Genomic DNA, 17,262 nt, shown 5'->3' with positions numbered 1-17,262 from the left:
CCCGGATTCCCGGTCCTCACGGTCCCCCCAGTAAGACCCCAAGCCACGGGGTCAGAGAAAGCCCCGCCTGGACCCGCAGCCTAGGAGGGGGCTTAGCGCGCTCGCGCTCGCACGAGGCGGCTCAGGCCCCAGTCCCAGCACCACACGCGGCCCCCCAAACCCTGACCACCACTGCCTGTGGCCCCCAAGCAAAACCCACAAAGATAATCAAAGAAACACGCATATAGGACAACGAGGCAGGGGTGAGCTGGGAAACAGGAACTGAGTGGCACCCAAGGGCTGGCAGGTCTGCTGAGCCAGGGGGAGACATCGGACCGGGACCACCGGCCTCTCCCGGGAACCCTCTCTGCAGGCACCCCCCCACGGAGACCCTCTGCCCCAAGCCTGGCCCCCTGTGCTTCTGGAAATGGGGACCCCAGCACAAGGCAAGAGAAGGTGGGGCCCACTGCCCCCACTCCCCTCGCTGACTGGGAGCACACAGTGGGGCTAGCGGGTGCAGATGCGAGTCTCTGCTCTGGGTTGGCAGGGACTCCTATTTAAAAAAAGAAAGGCTATGGAAGAGACTCCCCTCCCTTCCTGGGACTGGACACACACTTGTGCTCCTGGAGGGGACTCCTCGTCCTTGTGCTCAGAGCACTCTGAGGATATCTGGGGAGCGGGAAGAGATGTGACAATGAGAGCCAAAGGTCTCGCCTGCTCAGCCACTGAAGAACCGGCCAGGGGACTGCCAGGGGGCTTCTGGCCCTTGCACAGGCACTGGGCAGGCAGCAGTGGACATAGGAAGTACCCGCACTTCCAGTGGCAGCAGTCCGTGCCAATTCACAGAGCCAGACAAGAGACCCAGTAGCCGGCTGGGGCTGGCAGATTGGCTGGGTTCGGACAAACATTTGTTAGAGCACAGCGAAGCCTGTTTGTCTGCCGTGGGAGAAGCTCCCCATGACGTATTGGATATGCCAAACACAGTAACAACAAAGTCTCCAATGGAGACGTTACTGGGCCCGCTCGAGCAAATCGATGAACAACGGGAGGGCAGTGGCAGTGGCAGTGGGAGAAGGGTTTGGAATGAGACGCGAGAGTGCACGATGGAGCAGCAGCTTCTGAGTCCTGTGCAGCTGTAGCTTGAACATGCCCCATTTCACTCACCCCCCACCCCCCACCCCAAACCATCCCCCCAGCCAGGCAGCCTCTGTGAGCAGCTTCCCAGCTTGGACCCTGCACCCTGCGCTTCTACGTGTGTGGAGAAGCCCCTCCTGGGCGCTGTTCATCTTCTTGAAGTTTCGCTTTCTGGAGGAATCGGGGGCCGAGCAGGCCGATGAGGAGGCTTCCAAGGGGCGCGGTGAGGAGAATGGCCAGGAATGCGGCGGTCAGCACGTCCATCCCGTACTCCTCTAGCTGTGCCTGTCCATGGGCCCTGGCAGTATCCAGTGCCACGGAGCCGATGGCCGCCTAGGGAAGGGCAAGAGTGGGTCAGAAGTACCAGGGACGACAGCGGGGCCCACATCTTGGTGCTGTGTGTGCCCCTCAGAGACCTTGTTCATCTTCCAGACATGGTGCCATAGCTTTCGGGGATCAGTGCCCCCCACGAACTTTGCAAGGGGCAAGGAAGACAAACCAGAGGAACCCCCATAAGCAGAGTCACAAAGGCACCTGGCAAATAGCTTCAAGCCCCCAGAAGACACAGACTTGCCACTGATGGCAGCGAGGGGCCCCTGTTGCACTGACCTCCCCTAGTCAAGGCCACGGCCCTCCCCCCTTTCTCTTGGATGATAATTTAGCAAGAACAAGAACGAAAAACATCACCGTGCTTACGGGAAGCCTGAATTTTCAAATAGCAAAAACCCTAAGAAGATGGATTGCGGAACTGCCTGCTCAGCCTCGTGAGCTCTAGCAGTAAATGGAACCTGCAAAACCCCAGGCGGATCTTCTTGGGGATTGGGGTCATTTGTTGCCTCAGGAGTTGGTGGGAGAGGTTTTACGAGGGCTGTGGCTGGGGGGAAACGGGCTGAAGGGCAGGAGCTGTGCAGAGCCCCACGCAGCATCCCTGCACTACAGGAGAGACCCTGATGGCCTTGTCGTGGGCGTGTCTGAACATCGCTGCCAGGTCCATACAGCCAGGCAAGCATCATCTGGATGCGCCGGGGAGTGTTCAGTGTCACTGAGCATCTCCTGGGACACCCCCCTCCCCGCTACAAATAATGTGTCTTCTAGAAAGGCCTTTGGAATGATTCATTTTCTTTTTTTCCCTTCTTTTATTTATTTTCTTTCTGGGTCACACCCGGTGATGCACAGGGGTTACTCCTGGCTCTGTACTCAGGAATCAGTCCTGGTGGTACTGGGGGACCATATGGGATGCTGGGAATTGAACTCGGCCGCGTGCAAGGCAAACACCCTACCTGCTGTGCTATCACTCCAGTTCCATGATTCATTTTCTTATTCTTTCAATGCTGATGGGAAATAGCACACCAATGAGCCTGGCTATTCTGCGGACAGCAGCACCAGCCCTGGGACAGCAGACAGAGATACCTGCTGCCCTGCCCCCAAGTATCAGAGCTGAGCTGCACAGCCTATGGCCCACACAGAGCTGCCCCTGGCCTTCTCTGCAATGAGAGGACTCTGGGTACAGAAGTTCTTGCAGAAGTGAGAAGCAGAGACTGATAACGGCCCCCCCATAAAGGAAGGGGCATGTGCTCCTTACTCCTCCCTGCACTGCACCCCGGGGTGGACGGCACGTGCTGCGCTCTGGATGCCCACAGCTGTGCTGCTGGAGGGAGAAGCGCGGGCTTTGTCCTGGATACGGGACACTGTCCTCCCGTGTGTGTGCGGCACGCAGGGCCGCGTCTGGGGAGCGTGTACCCTGGGTCATGACTTAAGATATATTTCTCAGAGCAGGTCATGGGGAAAAAAACAGGTTTTGAAAAAATGCTAGTAGGTCTTGTGCAGTAGCAAAAGGAGGAAAAGGAAAATGTGGCACAGTACTTGGTTAGAGGATATATCATTCGACACACTGTAGATAATTTCTTCTACTTTAAAATTTGTTCTGATGGCAGAAAGGTGCTTTCTTTCTATATATATATATATATATATATTTTTTTTTTTTTTTTTTTTTTTGCTTTTTGGGTTACACCTTTTGTTGCACAGGGGCCGTTCCTGGCTCTGTACTCAGGAATTACTCCTGGCGGTGCTCAGGGGACCATATGGGATGCTGGGTTTTGAACCTGGGTCGGCCGCGTGCAAGGCAAAAGCCCTACCCGCTGTGCTATCGCTCCAGCCCCTTCTTTCAAATCTTAATGTTTAAAAACAAAATGTCCCTACCAAAGATTCCAGAGTGATTTTTAGTTTGTTTTTGCCTTAGGGACACACCTGGTGTGCGCAGGAGTTACTCCTGGGGGTGTTCAGGGAACCCTATTCACTGTTCGGGATTGAATTGGGGTCAGCATCATAACCCCTGTCCTATCTGATTCCTTTGAAGCATAAATTAGAAGACACTCTTTTCTCAAGTCAAACTTCAATGACTTATCTTTGCCAATTGCAAGTCAGTCTTTTTATTTAAACACTCCAAGTTATCATGGAGAAAGCGGAGTCAGGATGGGAGGCTGCTCCCCCTGGCTTACCTGCACGGTGGCCTTGGGAAGCCAGGCAAAAGAAATGAAGATTTTTTCTTTCAGGTTGAAACCAGCAAAGCACACCATCAGGAATGTCGTCAGAATCCGGACCAGTGCAGCACTGCTCAGGATGGCAACACAAAAGCCTGCAAGAAATGTTCAGCTTGGGACTTGGTATGATACTGATGGAGAAAACAGCATCTCAAGGCTATTGAGCCAAAGTTCTCCCAACAGGAAAAATCCAAAAACACTAAGGAGACTATGAAGGCAAAATGCTTAGGCAGAATTGATCCAAACAGTGTTAAAAATCAGCCAGATAATCTGTTTAAAAGTTTTTTTCCTGGGGCTGGAGCGATAGCACAGCAGGTAGGGCGCTTGCCTTGCACGCGGCCGACCCAGGTTCGATTCCCAGCATCCCATATGGTCCCCCGAGCACCGCCAGGAGTAATTCCTGAGTGCAGAGCCAGGAGTAACCGCTGTGCATCGCCAGGTGTGACCCGAAAAGAAAAAGAAAGTTTTTTCCTTAGGTTAAAACCAAAAATTAAAGAGCTGAGTTTTCCATAAGTGAGACTGGGGTGTTATTTTTCTTATGCTTTTATAGTTTTCTCTAAGACTAGATTGAGATGTTATTTTTTTGTGTACTTTTATATTTTCTCTAACGAGAAGTTTGTTGAGTTATAATGATGCATGGCAAGGTCTGAGCCAGGTACTGGCACTCGGTGAACTCCAGAGTTAGAGAGGGAAACATTAACAGCCAATTTGTGTATTATCAGAAAAGTTCAACAGAAACACACTGGTCACAGGACAGAGAAATGAGTCATTTCATCTAAATGGGTGATCATTCTTTATCAAACATAAGATTAGAGGTAATATTCAAGGTATTTCTTAGCCAGTATGAGGACAATAAGTCAACCGAAGCAGAGTTGGCTGGGCACTGACCAGTAGGGATTTGAGGGCAGCCCACCATGTCTCCGTCATGCTGATTGACCAGGCCAGGTTTCATTGTGTTCTGTAGAGCGCTTCTCACCTGGAGTCCATGTGACCCGCAGGAGACCTCAGAAGAGTCAAGGGGCCACAGGTGAAAATTATGTGAGTGGGGGCATGGCAGAGAAAGGGGCCAACCCATTGAGCAGGGTGACACGGAGGATGTGAGGCTGGAAGGAGGCTGGGGAAGGAAAGAGGCAGGAAACAGGCCTTTAGAACCTTGTGCTGCAAGGGTTAAGCGTCCATCTGACTTTCGAATAAAGGACTGGGACTGTGTCTGCTGAAGACTGCTAGACGCAAGAAAGGTACTCAGCACTATCACCTTACCAGGGATGACACACACATGACACACACCTGCACGTACATATGTCAGTACATTTGCTGGCCTCACGCAGGCAAGGCAAGTGCTGTGTACTGAGCCCCACTCCCGGCTCCTACAAGGGATATTAAAGGTGTGAAATCTTCCCTTAGATCAGCAATTATTTCCCAACCAACTTCTCTAAAAGACTTCGTTCACAGTTAACTGTGTCTAAAACCACGACGATGAGAAACCTTTGAATATTTACCTACTAAGGACATTTCAGCTGCACATGAAAAGAGCTGATTTTAGCAAAAGTAAACTTTGCCATTTACAGTAAACTTACCTACAGTTTCTGGTCTGAGAGATGCAATGGAGACTTCCGATCCGATCAGTCCAAAGAGAAGTGGTTGAAAGACTTCCCAGGCAACTCCTATGATTTTCTCAACCTCTGCCTAAAAGACAAAGAAATACACACACTTCAATTACTTTTACTAATTTGGATTGACTTGACATTGACTTTACTCTAAGGCATCTATAACAAAAGTTTGTTTAGACTAGGAAAACAAAAACTGAATAAAGATATCACAGTTAAGAGGTGCTTCAATATGGGTTAGCAAAACTGAATACTAATCATACTTATTATCAGAGCCTGAATATAGTACAGCAGGTAAGGCACTAGCCTTGCATGCAGTTGACCAAGATTTGATTCCTGGCACTCCATATGATCTCCCAAGCTCCCAGGAGTGATTCCTGAGCAAATAGCCAGGAGTAAGTTATAAGTACCACCAAGTGTGGCCCCAAACAAAAAAACAAAAAGATGATTATGATGTAGCCTTTGGAGACCTTCCATTTCTGAAAAAATGGTCTTGGGGTGTGTGTGTGTGTGTGTGTGTGTGTGTGTGTGTGTGTGTATGTGTGTGTGTAGCTAATAACTTGCCATACCGCACAGTTTAAGACTTCTCATTTTCATTCAACAACACAATATATAGATCTTATAATATTAGTGTGTATCTGGATGCATGCACTTCATTTTCACTGAGTGATAATCTGCAGTAAGAAAATACCAAAGTTTATTCAATCATTTTTTTAATTGATGGGCCTTCAAGTTGATTTTTCTTTAATTTTATTAAAATGACTCTTTAGGGCTGGAGAGATAGTACAGTAGGTGGACACTTGCCTTGTGTGAAACTTGGTAAGACCTCTGCATCCCACATGGTCCCCGAGCACCACCAGCAGTGATTCCCGAGTGCAGGGTCTGGGGGTGAGCACTGCTGGGTGCAGCCAAAAACATTAGAAAAAGAAAACCCTGAAAAACTAAATCAATCTAACACGCTGCCTCGCACGATACCATTTGTGCTGATTCCACCACGCTCCAGTGTGAGTCAGCCACCAGTGGTTCGGGCCAGTGCAACTCGACACGCTTATAGCAGCCCATGCGCTAAAGTGAAATTCCTGTTTGGTACCAGGCTGTGTCAGTTACTCATTCCTGCCCATGGCGACAAATGCTCCTTCCTGGCGGCTCTGCAGGAAACGGAGTGGGGCCCCTTGCGACTTCTATGAGTGTGTTGAGGAGAGCGTGGGGAACCATATCTGTTCCTGCCCTGGGAGCACAGAAGAGGCACAGAAAGAGCTTTCGTGGAGCTGGAGCAATAGCACAGCCGGTAGGGCATTTGCCTTGCACGCGGCTGACCCGGGTTCAATTCCCAGCATCCCATATGGTCCTCCAAGCACCGCCAGGAGTAATTCCTGAGTGCAGAGCCAGGAGTAACCCCTGAGCATTGCTGGTGTGACCCAAAAAGGAAACAAACAAACAAACAAGAGATTTCGAGAGAGCCACCTATAGCAGGAGAGGTCGCCAGAAGCCGCACATCAACCCTGGCACGCCCTGGCACACAGACAGCACCAACAGACACGGTCACTGGGATGCACAGTTCACAGGAAATGTTTCGTTTGGTTCCATCTGACTGGAACATGAATGAGGCCACCAGGTGGCGAGCGACACCAATGCAGCACTGGCTTCAGTGTGTAGTTGGGCAAGTGTGTGAAGCAGCAGCTGACCAGCAGGAGGGCCCTAGGCTCAGGGGAACACAGCGTGGGGAGCTCCCCACACAGCCCCGGGCAGCGGTTCCCTCACGCAGGACCCCAGAGCTAGCCAGGGCACGGCTTGCGTCAGGCATTTTTTACAGCAGGTAGGGGGCTTGCCTTGCACACAGTCATCTTAGGTTGATCCCCGGCACCGCAGAAGATCCCCCAGTACCACCAGGAGTAATTCCTAAGCGCAAAGCCAGGAGTAAACCCTGAGCATCAGAGAAAAGCACTGTCCTTCCATTGTTCATCGATTTGCTCGAGCGGGCCCAGTAACATCTCCATTTTGAGACTTCTTGTTACTGTGTTTGGCATATCGAATACATCACGGGTAGCCTGCCAGGCTTTGCTGTGCGGGCGAGATACTCTCGGTAGCTTGCTGGGCTCTCTGAGAGGGGTGGAGGAATCGAACCTGGCTAACTGGAAAGAAAAAAAAGGAAATAAGAAAAGAAAAGAAAGAAACTCACCTTTTGGTCGGCCCACCCTCTGCCTGCAAGGAAAGCCAGGACGAGGGTGCAGAGGCCCCCGGAGCCGGGAAAGCCGAAACGCACGCTGCTGAATATGGCGAACACAGACAGTCCCAGCGCTAGGGAGGCACGCTTCCATGCCAGTCGGCCCTGGGGGATGGGGCAGGGTCAGAGGGTCAGGCATGGGACAGAGATCCCTGCACCCCTACCGATGCGTGCATGCACACCTACACCTCACATACGCATACACGCACACCCACGCCTTACCTATGTGTACACGCACACCCACACCTTATCTACACATACACGCATGCCTGTACCTTATCTACACATACACGGACACCTACACCTCACCTATGCGTACACGCGCACCTACATCTCACCTACACGGACACGCACACCTACACCCTACCTGCGCGTACACTCACACCTACATCTTACCTATGCGTACATGCACACCCATACCTTACCCACGTGTATACCCACACCTAAACCCGCACCTTTCACCTAAACCCATAGCTGACACCTAAACCCACAGGCACACTGACACGTGACATCTAAGTCTACACCTGACACCTAAGCCGCCTATGTCTCACACCTTACACCTAGACCTACATCCCACACATTCACCTATACTGAACACCTAGACAGACACTTACACTTCACACCCACACTGACACCAGACTCACACCTACCCTCTGCCTCTATCTCTTCAACAGCCCAGCCCAGTCCTGAGCCCCGCGCACCAGAGTCCCCATGCCGTGAGCTGGCACGTATGCCCATAACTGTTGCACCCGCACCCCGACACCTGCACTCTGCTGGACGTACCCTCATGATGCTGAGACCTACCTCTGGATCTCAGTGGGTCGTGGTGCGGAATGCAGAGTCACATGAAAAGCAGGAGCCCCACAACCAAAATGTCTCCCAAGGCCTTTCCAGGGAACAAGTTCTATTTGTTTCAGGGGTGGGATTTGGGCCCCCCTGGATCTGTGGTCAGGAGTGAGCCCGGGTCCTCAGGGACCACAGATGGTGGTGGCATTCAGACCGGGCTCGGCTGCATACAAGGCAAGTACCTGTGCCCGAGCCCCAAGGAACAGTTTTAGAATGAGGCCGTTAGGGATTCCACCTTGGAATCGCCCACATTCCAGCTTGGGATGTGCGATTCCTTTCTTTCACTTTGTGGCCTTCTTTCCTTTCTTTATCTCTCTCATACTTCTAAATAATACACTACTTTACTGCACTGCACTGTCCTCCCATTGTTCATCGATTTGCTCGAGCGGGCCCAATAACGTTTCCATTTTGAGACTTGTTGTTACTGTGTTTGGCATATCGAACATGTCACAGGTAGCTTGCCAGGCTTTGCCGTGCGGGCGAGATACTCTTGGTAGCTTGCCAGGATCTCCAAGAGGGGCGGGGAAATCAAACCCGGCTTGGCCGGGCTGGCCGTGTGCAAGGCAAACGCCCTACGACTGTGCTATCGCTCTAGCCCAAGTCTCACAACGTTACTGGGCCCGCTCGAGCAAATCAATGAACAACTTTACTATATTGAAAAAATAAAAAGGGCCATTTTATAAAGTTTCATGGGGCTGTATAACTAAATGTGAGTGGGTCGCAAACACTTGTTTTAAAATAAAACGCATGATTTATTTTTATTTTTCTTTCTTACTTTTGGTTTTTGGGCTACACCCAGTAGGGCTCAGATTACTCCTGGCTCTGTGCTCAGGGATCAGTCGTGGCAGGGCTTAGGGGACCAGATGGTGCCAGAGACCAACCCGGGTCGACCACATGCAAAGCAAGAGTCTTCCCTGCTGTTACTTATTATTTATTATCAGTCAATGCTTGATCTTTATACCTATTTAAATACCCACATAAAAATTCCTGGCCAGGGCCTGCAGAGATGGAGCAGGGGTTTCGTCGACCTTGGCTCAGGTGCTGGTGCACATATGAACCCCGACAGGAGAGATCCCTGAGCACAGAGCCAGGAGTGATCCCTGAGCACAGAGCCAGGAGCAAACCCTGAGCACAGAGCCGGAAGTGAGCCCTGAGCACAGTCAGGAGTGAGCCCTCAAGTAGGTGTGACCCAATGCTGCCCCAAGACCCCGGTGGAGAGGTCTCGAGTGGAAGTGGCTGAGGTGCCTTGGCCGCTCCTGACCCCAAGGGAACGGCCCCACATGATTTGCAACATGGAGAGCATTTCACAGACGCCAGGGCCGCACAGAACACTTTCCTTACCTGGTCGCGGCTTGGGAAGTACTGGATGAAAAGCCCCAAGAGGGAGCCAATTGCCAGGCCGAGGACTATCTCCAGGGCGCCTCGGAGCACGCTGAGCATCGTGGAGCCTGCAGTGCACACAGGAATGCTGCAGTCAGGCCTGGACACTGGCCCCCTGCCCGGTGCCGCCCGAGCACTGCCCCGCGGCACGGACCATCCCTGGCCCCAGGGGCCTGAGCAGATGCGTCAGGGGGAGTCTCGGGGACCCTGCCCCCTAAACTGAATGCTGCCACCACGCAGCCTGCCTGCCCTCTTCTGTGCTCGTGAGGAAGCTGGCGGGGGCTCAGGTCCAGCCCCAAGTGCCCCACGCACACCCACTCCCCCTTCCCGAAGCTCTGCTCCTGCACGCAGCTGCCCGGGGCCCCCGAGACCCAGGACACTGCAGAGCCAGCAGGAAGCCCTAAGCACAGCTGGTCGGCCACAGCGGGGCGTGAGTGGGGAGTGTCAGATACGCTGGCTAATGCAGAGCTGGCACCCGGAAACATGCCATGTCCTGAGATGCTCGAGAGCACAGAGGGGAGCACTGCCACTAGAGCAACTTACCTGTGGAAAAGGCCATGCCCAGGCAGGTGTTGAAGCCCGTGATGGCCAGGATGTCGTCAAAGCTGCCGGCAGCCATGAGCAAGGTGGGGACACCTTTTTCGACCCCATAGCCCTCTCCCTGCAAGAGGAGCATGGAGGGAACCACGACGGCTGGAGACACGGCACCTAGGACAAAGCTGAGGGGCCATGTGAGCCAGTACCTTGGTGCCCAGTACCCTCCCACAGAGCCACTGCCACTGTAATGAGTGAGGATGTCCTCTTCTACCAGAGGCCAGGCAGGAGGCAAGTCTGCTCATGCCATCATGCTCCATCCCACCTCCCAGTGTGGCTCAGAAACCCCAAGGCTGCCTCAGACTGATTTTCTCTAGGATTTCGGGTGGGGCTAGAACCTCAGGTGCTCAGCGATCACTCCAGGTGGGGCTTGTGGGAACATAGGGGATGTCAGGGATGATGCCCAGGTCTGCTGTGTGCAAGGCCAGGCCTTTGTTGCTGTACACGCTCTCCACCCAGTACCTGCCTTTGAAGAACAGATAGTCCAGGTGCGGAGACACTCGGGCTGCTTCAGCCTCCGTGGTTTGAAAGATAGCTCACCTGCACACACACACACACACACACACACACACACACACACACACACACACGCACACGCACACAACGATGGCCAGGCCTGTCCAGGTCTCCAAGGGCAGACCCACGTTCTACAGGACAATCCAAACAGAGATTGTGTCGTGTGGGTGCTAGGGCAGGAGGCTGGGCCCTCTCGTGGTCTGAGAGAGGTTCCGGAGCCGGCTTACCCCAGCAGGAAGGCCCATGGCCACGGCAGAGCCAGCAGGAAGTGGGCGAGCAGCGCGGACGTGCAGGCCTCCACCAGGCAGGGGCCCATGGACAGTCTCACGCAGACGCCCTTCAGCTTCCGCAGGGCCTGGAACGACAGATGCCCGGGGGCTGTTCGGGGACATCTGTGGTGAGACAGACACTCCAGGTGATGAAGCTGGGTTTGTTCGTTTGTTTGTTTGGGGGCCGCACTCAGCGGTAATCAGGATGAACTCCTGATTCAGCACTCAGGGCTGACTCCTGATTCCGCGCTCAGAGCTGACTCCTGACTCTGTGCTCAGGACTTACTCCTAGTGGTGCTTGTGGGATCCTGCGTAGTGTTGGAAATTGACTTGGGGCTGGCTGTGTGCAAGGTGCCTTGCCTGCTGCACTGCCCTTCACCCCCACAGACATCTCCCTCATTCCAGGGGACACTGAGACAAGGCATCGGGGATAACTTTCCCTGCACCCAGGGCCTGGGTGTCCCGCTCACAGTGAGTCTCAGCCAGGCCCATCGAGTCCTCAGTACACCCTCAGGTACTCCAAGGGGCAAAGACGGGGAATCATACACAGGGGCCCGCATGACACCAGGGGTCGACCTGGAGGGCAGGGGCACAGGAAAGACACCAGGCGGTGGTGGTGGGGGGCACGGCAGTGGGAAAAGCTGGAAAAGTCCTGGCTCATTGCGGGGTAGACAGCGCCTATACTCGGATGTCACCGGCACACAGGTGCCTGGCGGCGATTGGTGGCCAGTCTCGGGGAATTCTGGGACCTGGGGCGGGAGAAGTCTCCGTGAGGCAAACACTGTCCACTCACTGCAGGCTCGCAGCCACTGGGCCCGGGGCTCTGTCACCTGCCGCTACCCCTGCCACAGTGCCGGTGGCCTGGATGCAGAGCTGTGTCTGGTGGGCGCCCAGGGAGCCGTGAAGCTCCGCAGACCCCTCCCACTGCCCTTGGCACCTGCTGCTCGAATGAGGCACCTGTGCACCCCGCCTCCCCGAAGAGCTGCCCTGTCCACCCTCTTCTGGAAAGGGGGGGCGCTCTGCTCCACTGGCCCGAGAGACACACCTTCGCCTTGTCCCCACGGCGGGCCAGAAGCACATCCATTCACTGCCTGGGAGTCGACCGGACGCTGGCAGGGGCTCCTACCTTGGAGTCCAGCCCGAGGCCCGCGCGGACCAGGATGACGGCCAGGGCCACGCTTCGGAGTGCCGAGGACCACCTGGGCACCACGCGGATGTTGTCACTCAGCACAGGGATGTTCCTGAGCAGGAAGCCAGCCAGCAGCATGCCTGGGGGGGGGGGGCGGGCAGTGAGTGTCCCACAGGGAACTGAGGCTGGCCAGCGGCCTCTCCGGGAGCTGCGGCCACTAGGCATCAGGCCTGAAGGGAAATGACGTCAACTTCGATGTGCTATTTGGAGAGGACCCCAGAGGGGCTCAGGTGGGAGGAAGGCACTGGGTGTCCTGGTGCTGGCCAGGCAGGGACGGCGGCAGTGAGCCCAGTGCCAAGCCTGCAGCGTGCGAGAGCGTCAGCTCCTGCGCTCCTGCTCCTCACGCCGGCCCTCGCCTGCTGGGCAGAGGCTGACAGTCGCCCGCGGAGCGTCGGGGGCCTAAGCCAGCCGGGGTTGCAGGGACAACGCCACAGGCTCCCCGGGGGAGCGGGCCGAGCAGCCTCCCCTCCATCACGCCCAGGCCGGGCAGTGAGATGGGACAGCGTGTTGGGCACAGCAGCAGGAGGCAAGAGGCCCCGGCAGAGACGACTGTTCCTGCGAGCACAGAGGGATGGCACTGCAGGCCTCTCAGAGCAGCCAATCTCCCTTCCCAGAGCCACAGCTCCTCTGAGGGCACTGGGGCCTCGGGCTGAGAGGGCAGAGGATGGCCGAGGCTCCCGCAGGTGTGCTGACACCCGGTCCTCAAGGGCTGCACGACATGATTCTCTGGTACTTGTCCCAGACAGGCTGAGCCAGGCTGGACGTGCTGGGAAAAGGGTCGGGTTCTGAGCGTCAAGGGCATCTGTCTGCTCCACTCGCTGCCACCCTCCCCCTGGGCTTTCCCAGGCCATTCTAGGGAGACCCCACACCTGTTTCTGTGTGTGCATGCGTGTGTATGTGTGTGTGTGTATGTATGTGTGTGAGAGAGAGAAAGAGAGAGAGGGAGGAAGGGAGGGAGGGAGAGAAGGAGAGAGATCCAACAATACCTATTTCAGTGTGTGTGAGATTCTACACCCATTTCTTTCTCTCTCTCTCTCTCTCTCTCTCACACACACACACACACTGTATGTATGTATGTGTGTGAGAGAGAGAAAGGGAGAGAGGGAGGGAGAGAGAGAGACAGAGACATAGGAGAGGAAGAGAGATTCCACACTTAATTCAGCATAAACTTTTGCACGTGTGTGCAAGAACTTTCTCGCAGGGAACACAGATGGGAAGACACCTGCCACGGTACCGGGGTCTGTCTGCTTGACAGAGAACATCTGGACACCTTCCCACTGGGCCTGTGCCTCTCTGCCTTTGCTCTTTCATCGTCACTGCTGGATCTCACAGGTTGGAAGGGCTGTCATTTTCGGACCATTAACAGACTTTCAAAGTTTTTCTTTCCAGGCAGAGCTGGAGGGAGATGGTTCACACACCAAATACTCCCCCAGCAAACTGCCTATGCGGCCCCCTCAGGCCCTGTGGCACCCAGGAAGTCTGGCAACCTGCGGAGGGCCCAGTGTGAGCAGGTATATGCAGTGTATGGAGGTGTGCACTGGTGTAAGCAAGCATATACAAGTGTGTGCAGGTGTGCGTAGGTGTGTGCAGGTGTGCACAGGTGTATGCAGGTGTGCGCAGGTGTACGTGAGTGTGCACAGACGTATGCACCCATGTGCAGGTGTGTGCAGGTGTATGCAGGTGTGCACTGATGTGTGCAGTTATGTGCAAGTGTGTGCAGGTGTGCTCAGGTGTACGCAGGTGGATGCAGTCATGTGCAGGTGTGTGCAGGTTTGCACATGTGTATGCAGGTGTGCACAGACGTATGCAGTCATGTGCAGGTTTATGCAGATGTGCGCAGGTGCACACAGGCTTTAGTCTGGAGGGGAAACCTGACCCCAGGCCACAAGGAAGCCCCTTTTTGTAGCTCTCAGTGAAGCACCAGAACCCCTTCCTTGAGGAGAACTCGTTCTTCTCTGCTGGCACTACAGAAACTGCAGGCACCGGGTGAGAGCTGTCACTCGGCGCCAGTCTTAGTCATCAACTCTCAAGTGATCTCAAAGAAAATTATTATGGAGAAAAGGAATTGTTTGGGAAATAAGGAAATAGACAATTTTTTGCTTGTTTTGTGGCCATACGCAGCTGAGCTCCAGGCTTACTCCTGGCCCTGTGCTCAAGGATCACATCTGGGGATGCTGGGGAACTTTAGGGGTGCCAGGGATTGAAACAGGGTCGACCGCATGCAGACAGGTGCCCTCCCTGCTGTACTGTCTTGACGGCCTCACGAGCATTTCGAAAGCTCCGATTCCCTGCAAAGGAGACAGGAGAGGGTCCAGCACTTACCCAGCAGAGCAGGCAGCGGGGGCAGCGTGGGCAAGCGCACGAGCCGCAGAAGCTGCCCCCCAGCAACGGCGCCATAGAGAACCATCAGGATCCCGAACAGGTTTCCGCCCGGGAGACACTCACGGTCCGTGATGGACCAAACCACAGCCCACAGCAGCAGAGCCATGGCCGCTGAAACAGAAAGCAGGTCCGTCAGCACGTGCCCGTAGGCGCCCCGGGTGTGAGAAGGGCAGTGACCGTGACCTCGCAGCAGGGACATGGGCCTGGGATGGCCCTCGTCTCATGAAGCTCAGCACACATTGCCTGGACCCTGGCTTCTGTCCCACCCACCGCTGTTTACAGTTAAAACTATGGCCTTATCTTCCTCAGTGATTCTACCACAAATACATCCCCCGTTGAGGTTAAAACAAGAAGCAGGTGTGCACCTGTCCAGCGGAAGACACCCACAGTGTGGCTGGCACAGGGCAGCCTCTCCATGAACCCAACACCACATACATCTCAAACACTGAGCTGAGTGGGGGTGTCTTCTTCGCACGGGGGAGTTCTCTGATTCTGCCCTTCCTGCGAGAGTCGGGAGCTGGGGTAGGGGAACACAGCGTCAGAGCATGCCAGAGAACAGGTGTCAGGGCACAGGGTGTCAGAGGAAGCATCGTCAGAGAACAGGGCATGGGGAAGGGGTGAGGGAACAGGGTGGGGAAGAGGTGAAGGAACTGGGTGTGGGGAAGGGGTGAGGGGAACAGGGCATCGGGGAAGGGGTGAGGAACAGGTTGCAGGGAAGGGGTGAGGGAACAGGGTGGCAGGGAAGGGGTGAGGGGAACAGGGCAGCAGGAAAGGGGTGAGCGAACAGTGCGTGGGGAAGGGGTGAGGGACAGAGCGTGGGGACCGCCTTTCCCGGCAAGCGAGCCCTGACCTGTCCCCTCAGCTGCTCCTGCTCCCCCTTCGCCCGCCACTGGGTGATGCAATGTGTCAGGGTGGCGGAGCATCCGTGGGAGCATCTTGGGAGCATCTGCGAGTGGTCGCCTTGCTCCTGGGGGTGGACCCTCTGGGAACCTCAGGGCAGCCAGGCCGGTGCAACAGGGCTGTGCCCACATGAGCCACACGCTGCTGAGTGCTCTACGCCCACAGGTGACCCCTCACTCACTCCCTCCAGGGTGTGCTTACCCTGTCCTGGGCCAGGGGAGGCTCTGTCCCAACCGCCTCTGTGGGTCGGGGTCCCTCGATCACAGCCTGCGCAGGAGGCAGAGCTCCTGGCCTCTGTGAGCAGCCCACCGGGAGGGGCGGTTTTAGTGTTTCTCTTTTTGCCTTTTGTGTGCCGGAGATGGAACCCAGTCTCCATTCACGCCCAGCTGCGCTCTCCCGCTGGGAGTTTTTATGAGACAAGTTAAGTGTCTTTTGTCCTTTCAGTCAGATTGTTCTGGACTCCTTTCATACCCACGGCAGCCCTGACTCTCTGGGCCACCCCGTACGCACCATTGGTCACCAGTCTGCTCAGCAGGCCATGCGGGGGCCAGGCCAGCGCTGCCCTCAGGGTCTGCCAACGGCCGGATGCTGCGGATGCCTCCTGAGGCTTCTCGTCGCTCCCGAGCAGGGTGCGTCCTTCCACGCAGTCGTTTCCACACGCACCCGGGAGGTCCAGAACTGTCTCCTCCTGCATGAAAACAGTGGAAAAGAACCCTTAAAGCCAACCACCGTCACAGGTTCTGACTGCTGTCACAGTGAGTTTCCAAGGCCAGCGGTGCAGAGGGAAAGTGTTATCAGCCGCCTATCGGCTAACTGCGGGGAGGCTCTGCTCGGAGTCACTGTTCCTTTCCCAGGGGCCTGCTCGCCACAGGAAGTCGGTTCCACTTGGCAACACAGGGTTGAGCCGCCACAGCAGGAAGGGCTGAAGCGCCAGTGATCAGAGAGAGGTGACAGGACCCTCTGTGGCGAAGAACGGGCCACACAGGGCTGGAGAAAGGCAGGCTAGACTCTTGCACGTGGTTGATCTGGCTTCCATCCCTGGCACCCCAGAAGGTCCCCTGAGCCCGCCAAGAGTGCTCCCTGAGCACGAGGGCAGGAGTCAGCCCTGAGCACCGCTGGGTGTGGCCCCCAAATGAAACAAACAAGAGCCCAGTGCAAACAGAGTCCCTCCTGGACAAACCTGCAGGCACCGCCTGAGCTCGGGCGGAGACAGCGAGAGCCTGCGGGAAATGAGAGTCCGCCTCCCACAGGGGCGAGAGCGTCTTCTCCGGGGACCCACCTGCATCTCTCTGCGGCCACAGACCGCAGGGTCTGGCCCAGCGCCCGGCGCCAGCTCCTCATGTCCTGAGGTTCTTGTCTCATCTCCCATGACTTGCGATTCCAAACCGGAGGATTGAGGGCCGAGGAGGAAGCCTGCTCTGAGGAGAGAGACAACACACAGCGCTGAGCATCCTTGCTCCCAACGCCCTGGGATCCTGGACGCTGTCTTCTTAGTTTCAGCTTCAACTGCCAATCTTTCCCTTGATTACAGCAGCCCCATTCTTAGCTCCTTCCTGCCCCGTCCCCCCCAGCTGTGCTCTGGGATCACCCCTGGCTCTGTGCTCGGGAGTCTCCTGGCTCGGGGGACGTATTTGGAGGTGGGGGTTGCGCCCAGGCAGCCCTACCTGCTGGACACGTCTCTGGCTCTCCATTCTTCTCTTTT

At 55.4% G+C, this 17,262-nt stretch overlaps 1 protein-coding gene across 1 annotated transcript; it reads right to left on the bottom strand.

Annotated features, from left to right (window-relative positions):
* Positions 1–1,227: 1,227 nt before the first annotated feature.
* Positions 1,228–16,929, bottom strand: LOC130023707 (sodium/hydrogen exchanger 9B2-like). The gene is made up of 11 exons (XM_056114299.1): positions 16,840–16,929; positions 16,071–16,248; positions 14,601–14,771; positions 12,216–12,358; positions 11,048–11,175; positions 10,254–10,429; positions 9,672–9,778; positions 7,440–7,589; positions 5,231–5,339; positions 3,612–3,748; positions 1,228–1,446 (listed from the first exon to the last, which is right to left on the bottom strand). Exons 1-11 carry the CDS (start codon positions 16,927–16,929, stop codon positions 1,228–1,230), a joined length of 1,608 nt encoding a protein of 535 aa, XP_055970274.1.
* Between the last annotated feature and the right edge of the window lie 333 nt (positions 16,930–17,262).

Source organism: Sorex fumeus, unplaced genomic scaffold (genome assembly GCF_029834395.1).
Source record: "Sorex fumeus unplaced genomic scaffold, SorFum_2.1 ptg000024l, whole genome shotgun sequence".
In the NCBI taxonomy this organism is placed as follows: Eukaryota; Metazoa; Chordata; class Mammalia; order Eulipotyphla; family Soricidae; genus Sorex; species Sorex fumeus.
The sequence above is the reverse complement of the archived record's forward strand: the minus strand, read 5'-3'. Positions and strand labels throughout refer to the sequence as shown.